Genomic DNA, 16617 nt, shown 5'->3' with positions numbered 1-16617 from the left:
TATTTCAGTATTTTCACAACAAATGGGATTTTTCTGGTACATACTGACTGGCATCTCTACTGATAGAAATTTTCATGAAAATTAAAATAATTATTGCATTTAAAGTATCTTAAAAGTGCCAGGCACACAGTTAGTACTCAAGAATATTATTACTAGCTTCTTTCTGAGAACAATATGAGAATTGTGTCCTTGTGTTAATTAAATTGCCTCGGTGGGGAAAGCAAGACAAAAATTAGACTAATTAGTGGGACCGTTATGCTTCTTTATATCTTACTACATTTAAAACACCATTATTCCTCCAGGCTCTTTGTTTAAGCTTTAGCTTGAATTGATTTGACATTATGAAGAGAAACAGAGGTGGCGTTTTAGAACTGATAATGCTAATGTTTGTCAGAGGTAATTTTGTCACTCTGGATTTCATGTGTTGATATAACGTTTGTTTTTCCTAACACGGATCTATTTCCTGTATACCTGTATACTTAAAACAGTGCCTGCCAGATAGTAGACATCTAGTTAAGTATTTGCTGAATGACTGGATATATATTAGAGGGCCTTTCAAAGGGAAAATACGGGTTGTGGCCTGATGATGGACATGTTAATATAGGCTCAAGGGTGTTTTCTCAGAAAAGGACAGGAGGAAAAAAGAAGTATTTTAGGTGTATTGGTATAAGAGGGATGAGTTGTATGTAAGTTTATCCATACCATTGGGCCTGAAGACAACTTTCTCTCCTATGATATATCCTAACAGCAGTGGTAATGGGTCTCCTTGACTCCCTGCCCGAGGAGTGACTGTCTATTTGGGAGGAAAAGGGCTTTCATTGTTTCCTAGGGCCCAAGATAAGAATAGACCTTGAAAGCTGATCTTGTTTAGAGAACCCAAGGACAGTTGAAACACAATGTCATTGCAAAAACGTCACAATGGGCCCACATCTCTTGCCGTCTTCGTCATCTTTCTCCTTCATCTTTTCTTTGCCTTCACTTTTGCGAGTGAAAGATTCTCATCCTCTGTGTCCTGAATGAGGAGATCTGTTTGTTTGTTTGTTTTTTTTCTGAGAATTTAATTTCTTAAAGTTCTTCCTAGCGTGGATGTTTAATACAGTGCCTCCCTGGCATATATAAAGCATTCAGTACATATTTGTTTTTAAAAATAGATGGGGTTTCATCTTCCCTTCACCTTTCACTTCTCTGATGGCATTTCAGTCACCTCCCACATCTGCACAGCATTTTACTAGGAAGAAAGCAGAGGAAGAGCTTCACAATGTGGCCACGAGGAAGACGTGGAGGGAGGACACGATTCATGATTTCTACAAATACGGAAGATCCCTGGGCATGGGGGTAGCTTTGGGTTTTCCAAGTGGATTCATATTTATTATCAAACAAGTCATACATACACGTGTTTGGTATTGTGCTAATACGGGCTTAGGTTATAGTTTAAGGAACTCTATATGCTTAAACATTTAAAAAACTAATAATGGGCTTTGCAAATTTAAACGTACTCTTTTACTTTTGTTTTCCCACAGAACTTTGTGCGTCATCACTGGGTGCACAGGCGTCGGCAGGAGGGAAAATGTAAGCAGTGTGGTAAGGTAAGGGGCCCGGCACCCCATGGCCACCGTAGGAGGCTCCCCAGGCCTTTACAAACGCCCCAGGTAGATACATCCTGTCACCCGAATCCAGTGCTCAGTACCTGTCTTCATTTCTGAAAGGCTTTATATCTCCAGGTCCCTTTCCTTAGGAGGGGTTTTAGTCGTTGTGGAACTCACTGCAAAAGTCAGGGGTCTTAATACCGGTAGTAGCACTTTTTAAGACAGATGGATACACTTTTACAGTGAATTTCTTTGTTGATGGCTAAAAAAAAAAAAAAAAAAAAAAAATAACACTTCCTATTTTGTGACCCCCTTCTGAGGACTGCTGGCCCATCACACTCCTTGCTCAGCAGCAGAAAATCAGTGGGTTGTTGAGTAGCACTATTTTTGTTGACACATTATTGTGTTGAACAGAACTCAACACAGGAAGGACGACACAGAGGCAAGAAATGTATTCTGGTTCCTGGAAAGAGATGGCTTCCTCATCTGTGGCTATTTATGTCTACTCTGTCTCTTGGTGTGACCTGTGAAAGGCCTCTTGGGGTGCAGGGCCGCTGGGAAAAGGAAGGTGGGAGTGGGTCCTAAGACCACATGCTGTGAAACTCCCTCGATGCCACATGTTAGTGACCCCAGCAGATTTGGGTTATGGCTCTTTTCATTGTACAGAGATCTACTTTAGGAATAAAAGGACCCTCTGGGAAGGTTAAACTGGTGGTGAATCACACTACAAAGATTTTTTTTAGATGTTTCTCTATTTGTTTTGAGACGGAGTGAGAATGTGAGTGGTGGGGAGGGGAAGAGGGAGAGAGAGAGAATCCCAAGAAAGCTCCACACTGTCAGCAGAGAGCCCATCACGGGGCTGGAACTCAAGAATCATGAGATCATAACCTGAGCCAAAATCAAAAGTCGGACACTTAACAGACTGAGCCACCTAGGCGCCCCACAGATTAATCAATAGTAAGCTGAACTCAGTAAAGGGAAGTTCTGCTTTGGTAAAGTAAGATAATTGGGGGGAATATTTTACTCATCAATTAATTCCTAATTTGTTGATTTATTCATGTGACTTTTTTGGATCACATGCTGGGATGAACTGACCCGTATAGCACTTTTCACCATAGAGGGATACAAGGAAATATTGGCTATCTGAGGTAGGGATATTGACGATGAGTGAGGCCTGGAAAAAGATTAATTTTGCTGTTTTGCCTGGTGCTGAAAGAGAATATCATCCTGTAGCCTCAGTTACCAAGTTTTTCTTTGGAAGGCTACATACCTTTGCTTCCAGGGTATGGCCTTCCATTGTAATTGGATTATCTACTCAGTTCACGGTGACTTGTAGCTGGTTCCTTTCTAGCCTGTAAAGAGGCGAGATGAAATAGGTTGAAAAGGGAAGGAGGTGAAAGGAAGAGGAGGAGGAGGAAGTAAAACAATTCTTATTCTTAGCCATTTTAAGTGGTTGGGAAGAAGCAGGTTGGTCCTCTGTTCTTTCATGACCTTCCTTCATTGGCTCCATCTACCCTACCCTTTATGATGGTGTCTTGGGGCTTGTGGACTTTCTCTTGCTTAGTGGATTGTAGACTATCAACAACTTTCCCATGAGAGAGAGAGAGAGAGAGAGAGAGAGAGAGAGAGGGATGTGCAAGAAACTGGTAGACAGGCACAGCCAACTTTGAGGTTAGAGATGTGAAAGGTAGGAAGGATCTGGACGATCAAGCTTTTTGCCTTGCAAGCATATCTTCACTGGACATTCTAGTAGCTGGTACTACCCCAATAACTTTCAGGCCATAGTAGAGTTGGAAGAATTACATTAAAAGAAAATCAATAAACGTTATATTTTGTGACAGGTATTCCCTGGTGTCACATTATGCTCCATTTTCTGGTCTTATGTTCTGTTGGCATGATCAACCAAATGGGGAAGACTGGACTCCCCGTACCCTGAATTGCTGTGGCCATGTCTCCTTCTCCGCTTCCGTTCTCAGGCGGCAGTCTTGGAGTGCTCGAAGCTCTCTGCACATGATAGCTATTAGCTGAGAAGTCAGTGATCCCAACTCTTCACATAATGTTCCCATAATAATGAACTACTATATCCAGTCCCTGTGTATAATCCAGCTACTCACAAATTCTCAGAGACTCAAGCACTGATGGGATGGGACGGGATGGTCTTCGACCTGTGTGTCTCTTGCTGGACAGTAAATAATCCTTTGGATACTGGCTTGTAGTCAGGTTTAGAGGAAAGTTAGTGGCTGTATTTCCATTTACAGATTAGGTGACTAGAAATCAATTTCAAACTCTGGTGCTATGCCTAATTTTCATCAGTAGGGATGTACAGTCTTACATATCCAGGGATTCTAAACCAACAGACACATCCCCAATACACACATGTCCCTTATACATTATTCATAATTTATCCATTGGGACGGGGTGAAAGATAATCACTTCAATTAGCAAAACTTTTTGTTTCATCTGGTAGTTTGTAAAAGTTTGGGGTTGTTAGGGAGTGTTTATAGTTAAAGAGTGTTTGTGGTTTTAGTTTCTAGTTTAAAAAATCAGAATAAAGTAAATATTTGGGCTGCCTTTCTCTTGAGCCTTGAATATGTGTTTGGCTGAGCGTGTGTGGCACTTAATGGATATCAGATGAGAGAGCTCATGGTTCAGTTGCTCCGTGCTTTAACATTTGCTGACTGGCCGCCATGTTTATGAACATTATATCATTTCACATTGTTTTCATTCATAGTCTCGTATTACATAAGAGTTAGGGTTCAGTCAGAAAAGAGATGGCACACTGAACCTTAAATCATGTAATTTGATGAGTATTTAACAGAGAGAATATTTAAAAAGTGTGAGCAGAGTATAGAGAAACCACAAGGAATAGTGAAGAGCTCAGGAGGGAGCCATGGTCAAGTCACGTCTGAAGAGGTGAGGAGATGGAGAGAACCCCTTCACACGAGCTGTAACCTTTAGTCACAAGACTGAGCCAGCTCAGGTGACCTACCAGCTGGGGGGAATAAATACCCCAACTCCAGTCACCTTCAATATATCTCCAATGGCCAAATCCAATAGAAACCAGTAGTAACTGTTGAAGCAATCCATAAAAATGAACTCTTTACAATGAGACATGGGATAAAGAAAGATATTGGGTCTGGAGAGGCAGTGGGATTGATCTAGCACATACTGTTCAATGTAAAACTATATTCATTCAATGATGAAAAGAAAGATGCATACTTACTCTGCAAACCTATCTCTTACTGATCTTTACCGCATCTATACATTTTATTCAACCAAAGTTCACTTAGTACTTGAAAAAATTGACAGGCAAAGAAAAAAATATACTCATGATTTTGGCTAATTGGACCTTTAATTTTTGAAGGAACCAAGCATCCAAACTGAGCAGTGTGGTAATTGTGAAAATCTGCTTGTAAATCATAATTTGAGACCTTATCTTTTGTTTCTTCATTTAGAAACATATAAAAGTTATAAAAATAAATGAGCTAACTTTTTGAAACTCGGAATTCTCAACTTTCAAACATCAAATATTGAAAGCAATTGTTAATACAACGATATCTACTTAAATTTTGGTCTGTGTTTTTGATACCTTCCAGTTTGCTAACCAACATGCCACATCATTACAGATTATTTGTCTGTAAATCATATATACTATTATCTATACTTTAAGTAAATTAAAGAGCATAACATTAATTAAATGGGAAAATGTCAAAACGACTTTCTTTTTTAATGTTTTTATTTATTTTTGAGACAGAGAAAGACAGAGCATGAGCAAGGGAGGGGCAGAGAGAGAGGGAGACACAGAATCTGAAGCAGGCTCCAGGCTCTGAGCTGTCAGCACAGAGCCCGACGCGGGGCTCGAACTCACGGACTGTGAGATCATGACCTGAGCTGACGTCAGACGCCCAACTGACTGAGCCACCCAGGTGCCCCAAAAACTACTCTTTAATGAATATTGTTAAAAATGAATTTAAAATGAACTTATGGTACGATATTTGAGACATATACAACTAAAGGAAGTATATTTAATAGAATTTTTTTTTTATTGCAAAAAGGAGAAAATGTTTAAAACCATCCCATGGGCGTATGGTTGAGATATTATATGAATAGTGAAAGGGATTAGAGAAAAATAATGGAGATAAAATCAAAATAATGGAGAAAACTGACTTGGGATTATGGGAGATGTTCCCTTACCACCTTAAATAAGGCACCATTCTCCACTAATCTGAAAATGTGTGTGCCCTGGGGTCAGCTATCAAGAGACCCTGCAAGGTTAGGAACAAGGAATGGAAGTTCAAGAGTAAGGATGTATGCACTGGTTAGGCAGTTTGTGTTTGCTATAACAGTGGAATCTTCTGCCCTTAGCTTCAGGAGGATCAATGAGGAGGTGTAGAGTGGGTAATACAACCAGGGCAAAGAAATCAAGCCTCTCCATGGAGCCCTTGACAATGGAGCTGCTGGAAGCCTGGCTTTTCTTTTTGTCCTTGGCTGAGTATCAAGAAAAGAGACAAGGGCAGTCAGCATTCTGCTCTCTTCTTCTATGTGTTTGACTGTTTTTAGTTTCTCATATAAGTGGTATCATATAGTATTTGTCTTTCTGTGTCTGGCTTATTTCACTGAGCATTAACGTCCTCCAGATTCATCCAGGAAGGGAAATGGGGAAGTATCAGTCAAAAGGAACAAAGTTTTAGTTATGCAGGACAAAATGAATCCTTGAGATCTGTACCACAGAGTCCCCGTCGGGAACAGCACAGTATTGTAGACTTAAAATTTTGCTAAAGGGTTAGATATTATGTTAAGTTCTTATCACAAAATAATACCTACTAATGAGGGCAGGAGGAAACTTTTGAAGGTGATGGACATGTTTATGGCATAGATTGTGGTGATGGTTTCATAAGTGTATACTTATCTCCAAACTCATCAAGTTGTACACATTAAATATGTACAGCTTTTTGTATGTCAATCATACCTCAATAAAGTGGTTTAAAAAAAAAAAGAAAGGGGACATGGGGGTGAGGGCTCAGAAGTAGTGCACTGCAGGCCCCAGTGGTTAAGTCTCTCAGCGTCTCCTCTGTAGGGCCACTTTGCTACTGCCACTGTTCCCTAGTCTTTGGCATGGTCAGTGTCCTGGTAGTCGTAGCTAATGCAGTGCTTGGTCAGTCTGGTCCCTGTTGCTCTATCTTCAGAAATGCCTTCACTATGAAGGCCCTAGGATTGTGCAGAGGGACGAGTTGAACTGCAGAAAGGATGCCCCAGTGGGTAATCCGGGTGCCAGATATATTCTTCTTGCCTGTATTGTTAAATGACAACTGTACCTCCACTTAACGATTGGGATCAATTACTCCTGCCAAAATTGTGACTCCTTCCTGTGCCTGCTACTCTCTTGACACAAAGATCTCAGCGTCAGTAGCTGCAGTGGTAGTTTAAGGTTTAAGGGCCTCCTATTATGTCCTGTGGTGGGGATGTTCCCCTGATGGGATTCAGACCCTCAGAGCCCAGAGTTCTAGGGATGGGAAACACAAATTCCCCAAGCAGGCCAGTGGGATGATGGTAGGCATGGCTGCTCCTAGTCTTACTCCTTGGGTTCTGCATCCATATATTTTACCCTGGAAACAAAAACACCACGAAATGATCCTGGATTTAGTGAGTACAATGAGACTGGAGGATGGTGCTCATAGGGTGTCCTCTGAAAGCTAGTGTCTGTTAACACCTTCAAAAGCCGTTCCATCTCTCTTTTAGGCCTGCAGCTTCTGGATGCTGTGGGATGTGATGGCACCAGTGTATTTCATGGCTGTATGCTCACTCATGCACCTCCACTGTTGGAAAATAGTTTCTCCAGTCTGACACAATGTTATGCAGGATCCAGTGTTGGTGGGTCACACACTCTGTAAGCCTTTATATGGTGGTGTCAGCCGAAGCCCAGTCAACAGCTGCGTGATGGCAAATTGATCCCACTGAATCCTTTCCACTGTGGAAGGAAGGGGCAGCAACTTATCTTGACTAGAATCAACATATGTTCTGGGTATGGGCTTACCTTTCCCTTCTTCTGGGCTGACTGAAGCCCATCCCCTTTGAGGGATGGTGCCACATTGGATGCTCAGCCTTGGAATCTTTTGCTGGAAGGTTAGACATTCAGCAGGGGCAGTAGCCAGCTCAGTTTTAGAATCCTTTAATGTTGGATCCAAACAACATTCATCACTGGTATCATGGTGCTACATGGACAGAAGTCCATGGATGGCTCATGACAGTGTGCAGTCTGAGTTACTGTGTCTGAGTTTTTAGTTCTTACAAACTGAGTGCTCTCTGGTGGGCATTAATATGTAATATAGGGATCCTCACTCCTTATACTTACTTTCATATGTGCATCCATATGCCTCTTCCCCACACCTCCCTGTTTGCTTCCGAGTCTTTGATCAACTAGCCAAGCCATTCACCATTGCCTGTAAGTCATTATGTATTCGTATATCAGGCTACCTATCTTTTCACACAAAGTGGGTCACCAGATGCTCTACCTGAAGTAATGTTGATTGGGAGGATTTCTTCCTACTTACATTTCTCTGGGCCATTCCGGAGTGGGCTGAGTAGGCTTTAGGGAAGCAGTAGTACATGTTTGCCCTGGACTCATATGCCAAGTTGACCCATCTGCAAACCAATTTCAGCTTTGTCCTTTCTCTTTCAGATGATCATTAGAGACTTCCTTATTTCCATAGGTGTGAGTCAGATGAGAGGCTTGGCAGTGGGGTGGGAGGGGTGGTGGGGGGGTGGGGGGTGCCCGGATGGCTCAGTTGAGCGTCGTACTCTTGGTTTTGGCTTAGGTCATGATCTCATGGTTCATGAGTTCGAGACCTGCTTTGGGCACTGTGCTGGCAGCCCGGAGCCTGCTTGGGATCCTCTCTCTCTCTGTCTCCCTGCCCCTCCCCTTCTCACTCACTCTCTCTCTCTCAAAATAAATAAATAAACTTAAAAAAAAAAGAGGCCTGGTACGATGTATAAGAGATGATGTAGAGAGTCTGAGTTACCCACCCATATGTTGTACTTGTGCTCTTTCAAACCGCTCATGCTGGATCCAGATGGTCCCAGTTAAATGTGATGATGGATGGCAGCTGGGTCCACCCAACCTTATGGCTTAGTGATCTGACAGGGCCCGAGTCACGACCTCCTGGTGATTTGTAGTCAGGCATTCTTCCAGCACAGCATAGGAGTAGAAGAGCGGTTTTTTGAGAGACATACGGTTCTCTTCTGCACAACCTTGTTTCATAATCCAATCTGTGTTGCGATTCTCCCGTTGGTGTTTGCCATAAACTCCAGAGGGCATCTCCTCTCCTGCCTAATATCTCTAGTAGCATGGGGTCTTCTTGGTTGTATGGCCCAACTGACAGGGCCTACTTTCTTTGCAGACTGCACCTGGTCCAGAGTTGTTTTCTGCTCTAGGCTCCATTCTAAGCTAGAAGCATTTAATGTCATCCAGTAAATGGATCAGGACAGTATTCCTCAGTGTAGAGTATGCTGCCTCCAGAACCCAAAGAGGCCTACTGACTGCTGTGGTTCACTGCTAGTCGTCAAGCTTGTGAAATGCAATCGTCTTTCCTTTAAATTGGATAGGATATTCTAGCATGCTCTTAACCACTAACCCTAGATGCTTCACTGATGTGTGGGATCTCTGATTTCTCATAGTGGTTATCTCCCCACCTTCTGTCGTATTTTAAAAAATTTAATGTTTATTTTTGAGACACACACACACACACACACACACACACACACACAGTGTGAGCAGGGGAAGGGCAGAAAGGCAGAGAGGGAGACACAGAATCGAAAGCAGGTTCCAGGCTCCAAGATGTCAGCACAGAGAACCCGACATGGGGCTCAACCTCATGAACCATGAGATCATGACCTGAGCTGAAGTCGGATGCTTAACCGACTAAGTCACCCAGGAGCCCCACCCACTGTCTTATTAAGTACCCTCTGGTGTACTTGCCATTTCTTGCTCATCCATTTTGACATAATGTGATCGATATAGTGAATCAAGTGGTGTTCTTCAGAATGTTCAAATGGTTCAGGTCCCTTTGTACTACATTTGGATAGGATTCAGAGGGTTAAAAGCCCTGTTAACTCTACCAAGTGAATGTAAACAATTTTTGATTCCCGTTCCAGAAGGGATGGAAAAGAATTCATTTGTCACATTAGTGACTGCATGTCATACACTCAAGGCCAGAAGATGCCCAATTTGGTACAGTAGCTGCATTTAGATACACCGGGTTGAATTTCCGGTAGTCCAGCATTATTGTCCAATGTAATGTCTGGTTTTGTAGGAGCTCCTACAAAACCTTCCATTTGTGAACTAAATGGAGATATTTTGGGGAACACCACCACTGCTTCTTTTAGTCTTTCAGGGTGGCATGTAAAGAGATAATAACTTTAAAAAATGTAAATACGATACCATTATTATAACTTAAAAATTAATCATTTAATATCACCTAATACCTATTACTTTTGAGAATGTGGCATTGGTTTTGACTTAGCTATGACTGAGAGGATGGTGTGGGGTTTCATGTGGGTTTCCTCTCTGTGCTAGCTCTTACACAACAGACTAGGAAGCCAATAAACGGAGTTCCTCCAAATATACAAGATATGTTCACTCCAATTACACAATTAGGGACCAGGGAAATTAATTCTGGTGGATTTGTGGACCAGTAGACTCTCTGTGAGCCAGTCTTGGTCCAGGACTTCATTTTTTTTTTCATTGGCCTTGTACATCCATATTCTAACAGGGCACCAAGATGTTGCTTCATACCTAGGTCGCTGGGTACACATACCAACTTGGACTCTAGTCCAGTAGTCTTTAGAATATTTGGACAGTTCTGCCCAGTGTACATCTTCCCAAATAAATGTCTATAGATCCTTTTAGTTAGAAGCTGGGGAAATGTTGCCATAGACCATTGCTAGGATGTTGCAGGATTTTTCTCCTGCGGACTTGCTCTCTCTAATCAGTGAGTTTTCCCTTTGAAAACTGGTGTGAGTCCGGAAATGAGGCAAAAGATTATGACTCATTATGGGAGCGTTTGTCCTCCCATCTCTTGATCCTCCATTCTTGATTTCTTTGGATTGTATTGGTTGAGTCATACCCATTTTATCTGATAATCCATCTTGTCTCTAGAGAGGTCATGCTATATTAACCATTTGATAGCTCTCTGTAGGTCAAGCCCCTTGGCTGCAACTTCAGTGTTGCAGTAATTGTACCCACATTGCTTCAGGGGTTAAGTGCTGCCACACGGTCTCTATCATCTTGAGATTCCGTAATTCCACTTGCTGTCAGAGTACTCATTCTGTTAGCCATTTCCTACCCTTAGACGTAACCTCCAGAGAAGAGCTGCTCACCAATGATGGTGTCCTTCTTGCCAGTTTTTCATTGCTTTTTTGAGAGGAGTATCCTTTGCATCCTCTCGCAGAACAGAGTCAACTAATGGATTTTCCAGCTGTACCTAATATAGCAACTCTATTGTGCCTACTTCTGTGAGATTTTCATCACTTCCTCTATCACAGTGATTCTGGCATTTCCATTTCACTTAACACGAATCTTTCTTTATTCAAGTTTTCAGAATGCTGTCAAGTGTTAGTAGCATGATCTTCTGAGGTTCCTGATAATGTGTTAAATGCTCTATTGTAGAGGAACACTCCCACATTGAGAGACTCCTTTATCCAGCTTGAAGTCCTGCCCCTTTTATTCTGAACCTTCAGAATGCAGTCCCATACACATGTTCCCATTCCAGCTGGTACATACTGGTGAGGTCCTGCAGCTAGACCTTTTGAGATGAAATCTGTTCTTCCTTTGTGCCTATACACCTCCCTGGCTGGGCATGCTGGGGTGAAAAATAATTAGGCCATTTGTAGTACTACCAGGAAGAGTAATGTAACACTCTATGGTGTTTGAAAACTTAACCACCACAACAACAAAAACAGTATCAGTCCATGTTAAGTGGGGTAGAAATGCCAGAATTGCTGTAATAGAAGAAAAAACAATAAAAATGTTACAGAAATAGTTGATATATGAGGCATAGCTGGAAAATCCATCAATTGACTGTTAAACCCTTAAAATGAAGTCAAGACTCTTTCTAGGCAGCAGAATCCTTTCTTTCTCTAAGCATACAGCATATGGCAATAGTACTTTGACATACATTCATGAAACCGGGGTGGGGGAGGGCACAATTTGAGTAATTTTGGCAACTTTTATAAGTGTCTTTCTCAACTGTCTGAGAGCCATTATAGCAAAATAGCCCAAGTTTACACAAAAACAAAGTGTAGTTAGTTCTGCCGGCAGAAGACCATTTTCCTCTTTTAGTTAAGGGTAAAAGTATAACCACTTATTTCCTGGAATGTCATACTGTCAGCAGGATTGTAGATTATATGGCTTCTCTGAAAAGCTGCAGTGATTTGTATTGGTAACTGTAGTGACATCAGTCCCATCTTTAGGAAAAGTTGTTTTCAAATAAAACAACCTGTGTGGTAAATATTATCAGTGTTATAATTTTATTGGTAAGTGTATCAATTATGGGACAATCAGATGAAATTAATTTTCATGGATGATCATTACCATGATTAGCTGCTTGTATCATTAGGAAAGTACTTTCATGTAAGGAACTTGCCTCGTATTCTAGGACTAACATAAAAACAATGGTTAACATTTTATATGCAGTTTTGGACATACTGAGTATAACACTAAGTACTTGTATAAAGTATTTTTGTCCTAGAATCAGGATAGTCATAAAAATATGAACTATAAATATCACAGTTAAAAATAGTTACCATGTAAATCAATTCCCATTCTTGTAGAATTATTCTAATTATTCCTTAATTACAATATTCTGAGGTCTGCTTCCATAAAGTCATCTGTCTCTGAAATGACTAAGTTCTGGAAATCAAGTCTTTTTTTTTTTTTTTTTTTTTTTAATATATGAAATTTACTGTCAAATTGGTTTCCATACAACACCCAGTGCTCATCCCAAAAGGTTCCCTCCTCAATACCCATCACCCACCCTGCCCTCCCTCCCACCCCCCATCAACCCTCAGTTTGTTCTCAGTTTTTAACAGTCTCTTATGCTTTGGCTCTCTCCCACTCTAACCTCTTTTTTTTTTTTTTTTTCCCTTCCCCTCCCCCATGGGTTTCTGTTATGTTTCTCAGGATCCACATAAGAGTGAAACCATATGGTATCTGTCTTTCTCTGTATGGCTTATTTCACTTAGCATCACACTCTCCAGTTCCATCCATGTTGCTACAAAAGGCCATATTTCATTTTTTCTCATTGCCACGTAGTATTCCATTGTGTATATAAACCACAATTTCTTTATCCATTCATCAGTTGATGGACATTTAGGCTCTTTCCATAATTTGGCTATTGTTGAGAGTGCCGCTATAAACATTGGGGTACAGGTGCCCCTATGCATCAGTACTCCTGTATCCCTTGGATAAATTCCTAGCAGTGCTATTGCTGGGTCATAGGGTAGGTCTATTTTTAATTTTCTGAGGAACCTCCACACTGCTTGGAAATCAAGTCTTAAGCTCTTCGGACAGTCTGACAAGTTCATAGTAACTGTTAACTTTACTAAGAAGACTGCCCCAAATTTTGCTTCCCGCCTGCTCAGGATATTTAATTTATGATCTGTAGTTCATTTGTTTTAATGTTTATTTATTTAATTTGAGAGAGAGAGAGAAAGAGAGCGCACATGTGCACGAGCAGCAGAGGGACAGAGAGGGATGGTAGAGAGAACCCAAGCAAGCTTGGCACTCAGCGCAGAGCCCAACACAGGGTTTGATCTCATGACTGAGAGATCATGACCTGAGGTGAAATCAAGAGTCAAACGCTTAGTCGACTGAACCACCCAGGCACCCCTGATTTGTAGTTTATAGCAGGGGCCTTCAGTTAAATTGATGGAAAAAGCTGAAACTATGAGAATAATGAGACTGACTCTGATTCATGTGTTGTAATTCTAGCAATAGTAGAATGGAAGGACACAGAATGTTTTATTGAAAAATAATACAGTGTCAATCTGTGTGTAAGTCAGCGATTACCCTGGAGTGAGAGCATATTATGGACAATAAGGTCATTGATAAATGTTCAGAACCTTTAAATAATGCTATTAAAATAAGCCCGATAGACAAGAATTTAAGATTCTTCAAAGATAATTGTAATAAAGTCACTGTAGATTCTTAATCTGCAGCACTGTCAGAAGTTATAAAGACATCGCTTGCTTTAATTCCATTTATAAAGACTTCACTTATTATAATTCAATTTAGATGACCACATGGGTTTACATTATGAAAATATTGAATATTCATAAAAATTTTAGCTTAAGACTAGTAAAATCAGCATGGGAGATTTAGGAAGTTCAGGTAGATTAGATTTTCTATGAGTAAATAAACTATCGTTGCATAAGCTAGAATATTAGCGTTGCCCTTTTTTCTATATTTTTTGTTTTCTTATTAGAGTACAGTTGACACAGGGTTGTATTAGTTTCACGTATAACATAGTGATTGGACAAGTCTATCTGCTGTGCTCATCAAGTGTGGCTACCATCTGTCACCATACAACACTATTACAAACCATTGCCTATATTCCCTATGCTGTACCTTTTATTCCTGTGACTGACTTATTTCCTAACTAGAAGCCTGTACCTTCACTCCCCTTGACCTATTTTGCACATCCACCCACACCTCTGTCCTTTTGCAACCACCACTTCTCTGTTTACAGGTCTGTTTCTGTTTTTCATTTGTTTTGTTTTTTAGATTCCTCACGTAAGTGAAATTCTCTGTTTGACGTAGCTTGCTTAGCATAATACCCTGTAGTCTATCCATGTTATCTCAATGGCAACTTCTCATTCTTTTTTATGGCTGAGTAATATTCCATAGTGCACGTGCACACGTGTTCTCTATCCATTCATCCATCGATGGACACCTAGGTTACTTCCATGTCTTGTCTATTATAAAGCTGCACTAACCATAAGGGTGCACATATCAATGCTACCAAATTCTCACTGAGAAGAGCAAGGAAAAAGGCACATTGTAGAAGTAGCCTAACATCTGCTGATTCACATTGTCAGGCAAGGGTGCACACATCAGTGAAAGACTGGAATGAATAGTTCCTTGAGGGGGAAAATGTCAACAACATCTGTGCACTAGGAAAGGGATTGGTTTATGGTGGTTTTGTTAACTGAAAATTAAAGGTTGTTGTATGTAAGTGATGAATCACAGGAATCTACCCCCGAAACCAAGAGCACACTGTATACACTATATGTTAGCTAACTTGACAATAAATTATATTAAAAAAAAAAATTAAAGGTTGCACTCTGGAGAGGGCAGTATTACTCTGTGAGTCTGTAGATAGTTGGTTAAAACAAGTGTCATTTTTTATTAGAAAGAAGTTTTTCGATCGGTTAGATTAGGTTGCTGTGGGTCCGTGCTGGGGTCAGTCTAAGGTCAAAGAAGTACCATTTTTTTTAGTGGCTAAAAAGATGTTTTCAGTTAGGTTGGTGTGGGTCTACTCTGGAGTCACTCAAAGGTCTTAGTTATTTATCAGCTTCAGCTGGTGGTGCTCTACTGTCACAGTTGTTTGTGAGCCTAAGCTGGTTAAAAGCAGTTGCACTGAACCCACACCACCAGTTTGAGATCTTCAGCGAGGTACTGCCGTGATCGGAAATGTTCCCTTTTTTATTGTATTAAATCGCCATGGTATTCATATCTCGTTGGATAAGTTTACAACTTACAACTTTACAACAGTTTTATTTTATTTTATTTTTCTAGAAATAATGAACTTGCATCTAACTTCCGAACGTTTTAGATGTTAAATCTAGAAAGTGTAAAAGTATATCTATTTTTCAAAAATTCTAGAAAGTACTTGAGCAAAAATGCTTCAAGTTCTGTTTTGAGATAAATATTGACTTACTCTTATCATTCCCTTGGGTTTGCCTTTTGCAATACTTTGTGAATCTTGGACATGGGAACGATACAGGGAGGTTTGGTTTGTTTTTGTTGTTTAAAAGTTTGGAGGCAAGGGAAGTATCAACAATTCTGTTGGATAAAATGAAGTCAAACAGGGACTCAGATGGTGGTCGGGAGTTTCCCTTACCCAAACCTCGGTTGAATACATAAACAGTAAAATAATTTCAGTTCATTTCAAATAAAGCCCTTTTTTTCCCCTGGTTTAAGCCAAGGCTGTGGAACTGACTGCCATTGGGTATATCCCTTAGATTGCAGAAGAAAAATAGATAGCAAAGTTTTAGCTGCTCAGAATAAATGTTGTTTAAATTGTATTCCAAAGGTTTAATTCCATTAAAAAAATCAACCAAAAAGAGGTTCATGGCATTTATAATTCTGAAGCCCGTTAGATCTAAAGCATCTGGCCCTCCCATCCCCATTTTCCTTTGTGATAGTGATGAACAAAATAGTCCTTAAAAATCCTAGTCAGTTGAAATTCAGTAGGGGCATCTGTCAGTACCATAATATTAGATTTGGGCCAGCATTTTAAAATGGGTAATTAGGAATCTGGCTCTTTTTGCTGTGCTGAGATCCCGGCCAAAACCTCCCCATCACAGGTGGTCTGTGGGAACTTGGTGCATGAAGGCTCTGATGTGGTTCTATTTATGTCTCTATGTTAGACAATAACCCTGAAGCCGAAGCTGCTGTGACTGTGTCAGACTAGCATTCAAAACAAAGAACAGACCTCGTTTCCAAGGGACCCACTACAATTCTATATGAGCAGAGTGCCCAGAGCCCTAGTTGTTTGTTTCTGGTATCGTCCTGGCTGTTGGGACTACAGTGGATTGTGTCTGTTTCTCTCTGAAGCCAGAAGACCAATATGCAGTAGAGGGCTGGGCTAATACGCATACTCTGTACCATCAAATAGAGTATTACTAGTCCTTTTAGTCACTGGGGGACTTCATCAGCAAGGTGGTGGGAGAGGTTCCTGTTGATGGATCTTCGCAATAAAAATATTCTTTCATTTATACTTACTGTGTTATGAAGACCTTTCAGGTAAATCGC

The 16617-nt window shown here is 40.7% G+C and overlaps 1 protein-coding gene across 2 annotated transcripts in view; it reads left to right on the top strand.

The window, feature by feature from the left end:
• Positions 1-16617, top strand: part of DGKI (diacylglycerol kinase iota) — a 444548-nt gene that overhangs the window by 194859 nt on the left and 233072 nt on the right. For both annotated transcript variants that reach the window (XM_042927643.1, XM_042927642.1), the window contains exon 6: positions 1521-1586. In XM_042927643.1, coding sequence (XP_042783577.1) covers positions 1521-1586 — 66 coding nt within the window. The remainder of the gene's footprint in view (positions 1-1520; positions 1587-16617) is intronic.

The sequence above is a fragment of the Panthera leo genome, chromosome A2 (assembly GCF_018350215.1).
Source record: "Panthera leo isolate Ple1 chromosome A2, P.leo_Ple1_pat1.1, whole genome shotgun sequence".
NCBI lineage: Eukaryota > Metazoa > Chordata > Mammalia > Carnivora > Felidae > Panthera > Panthera leo.
Note: the sequence above shows the minus strand (reverse complement) of the source record. Positions and strands in the feature narration are given on the sequence as shown.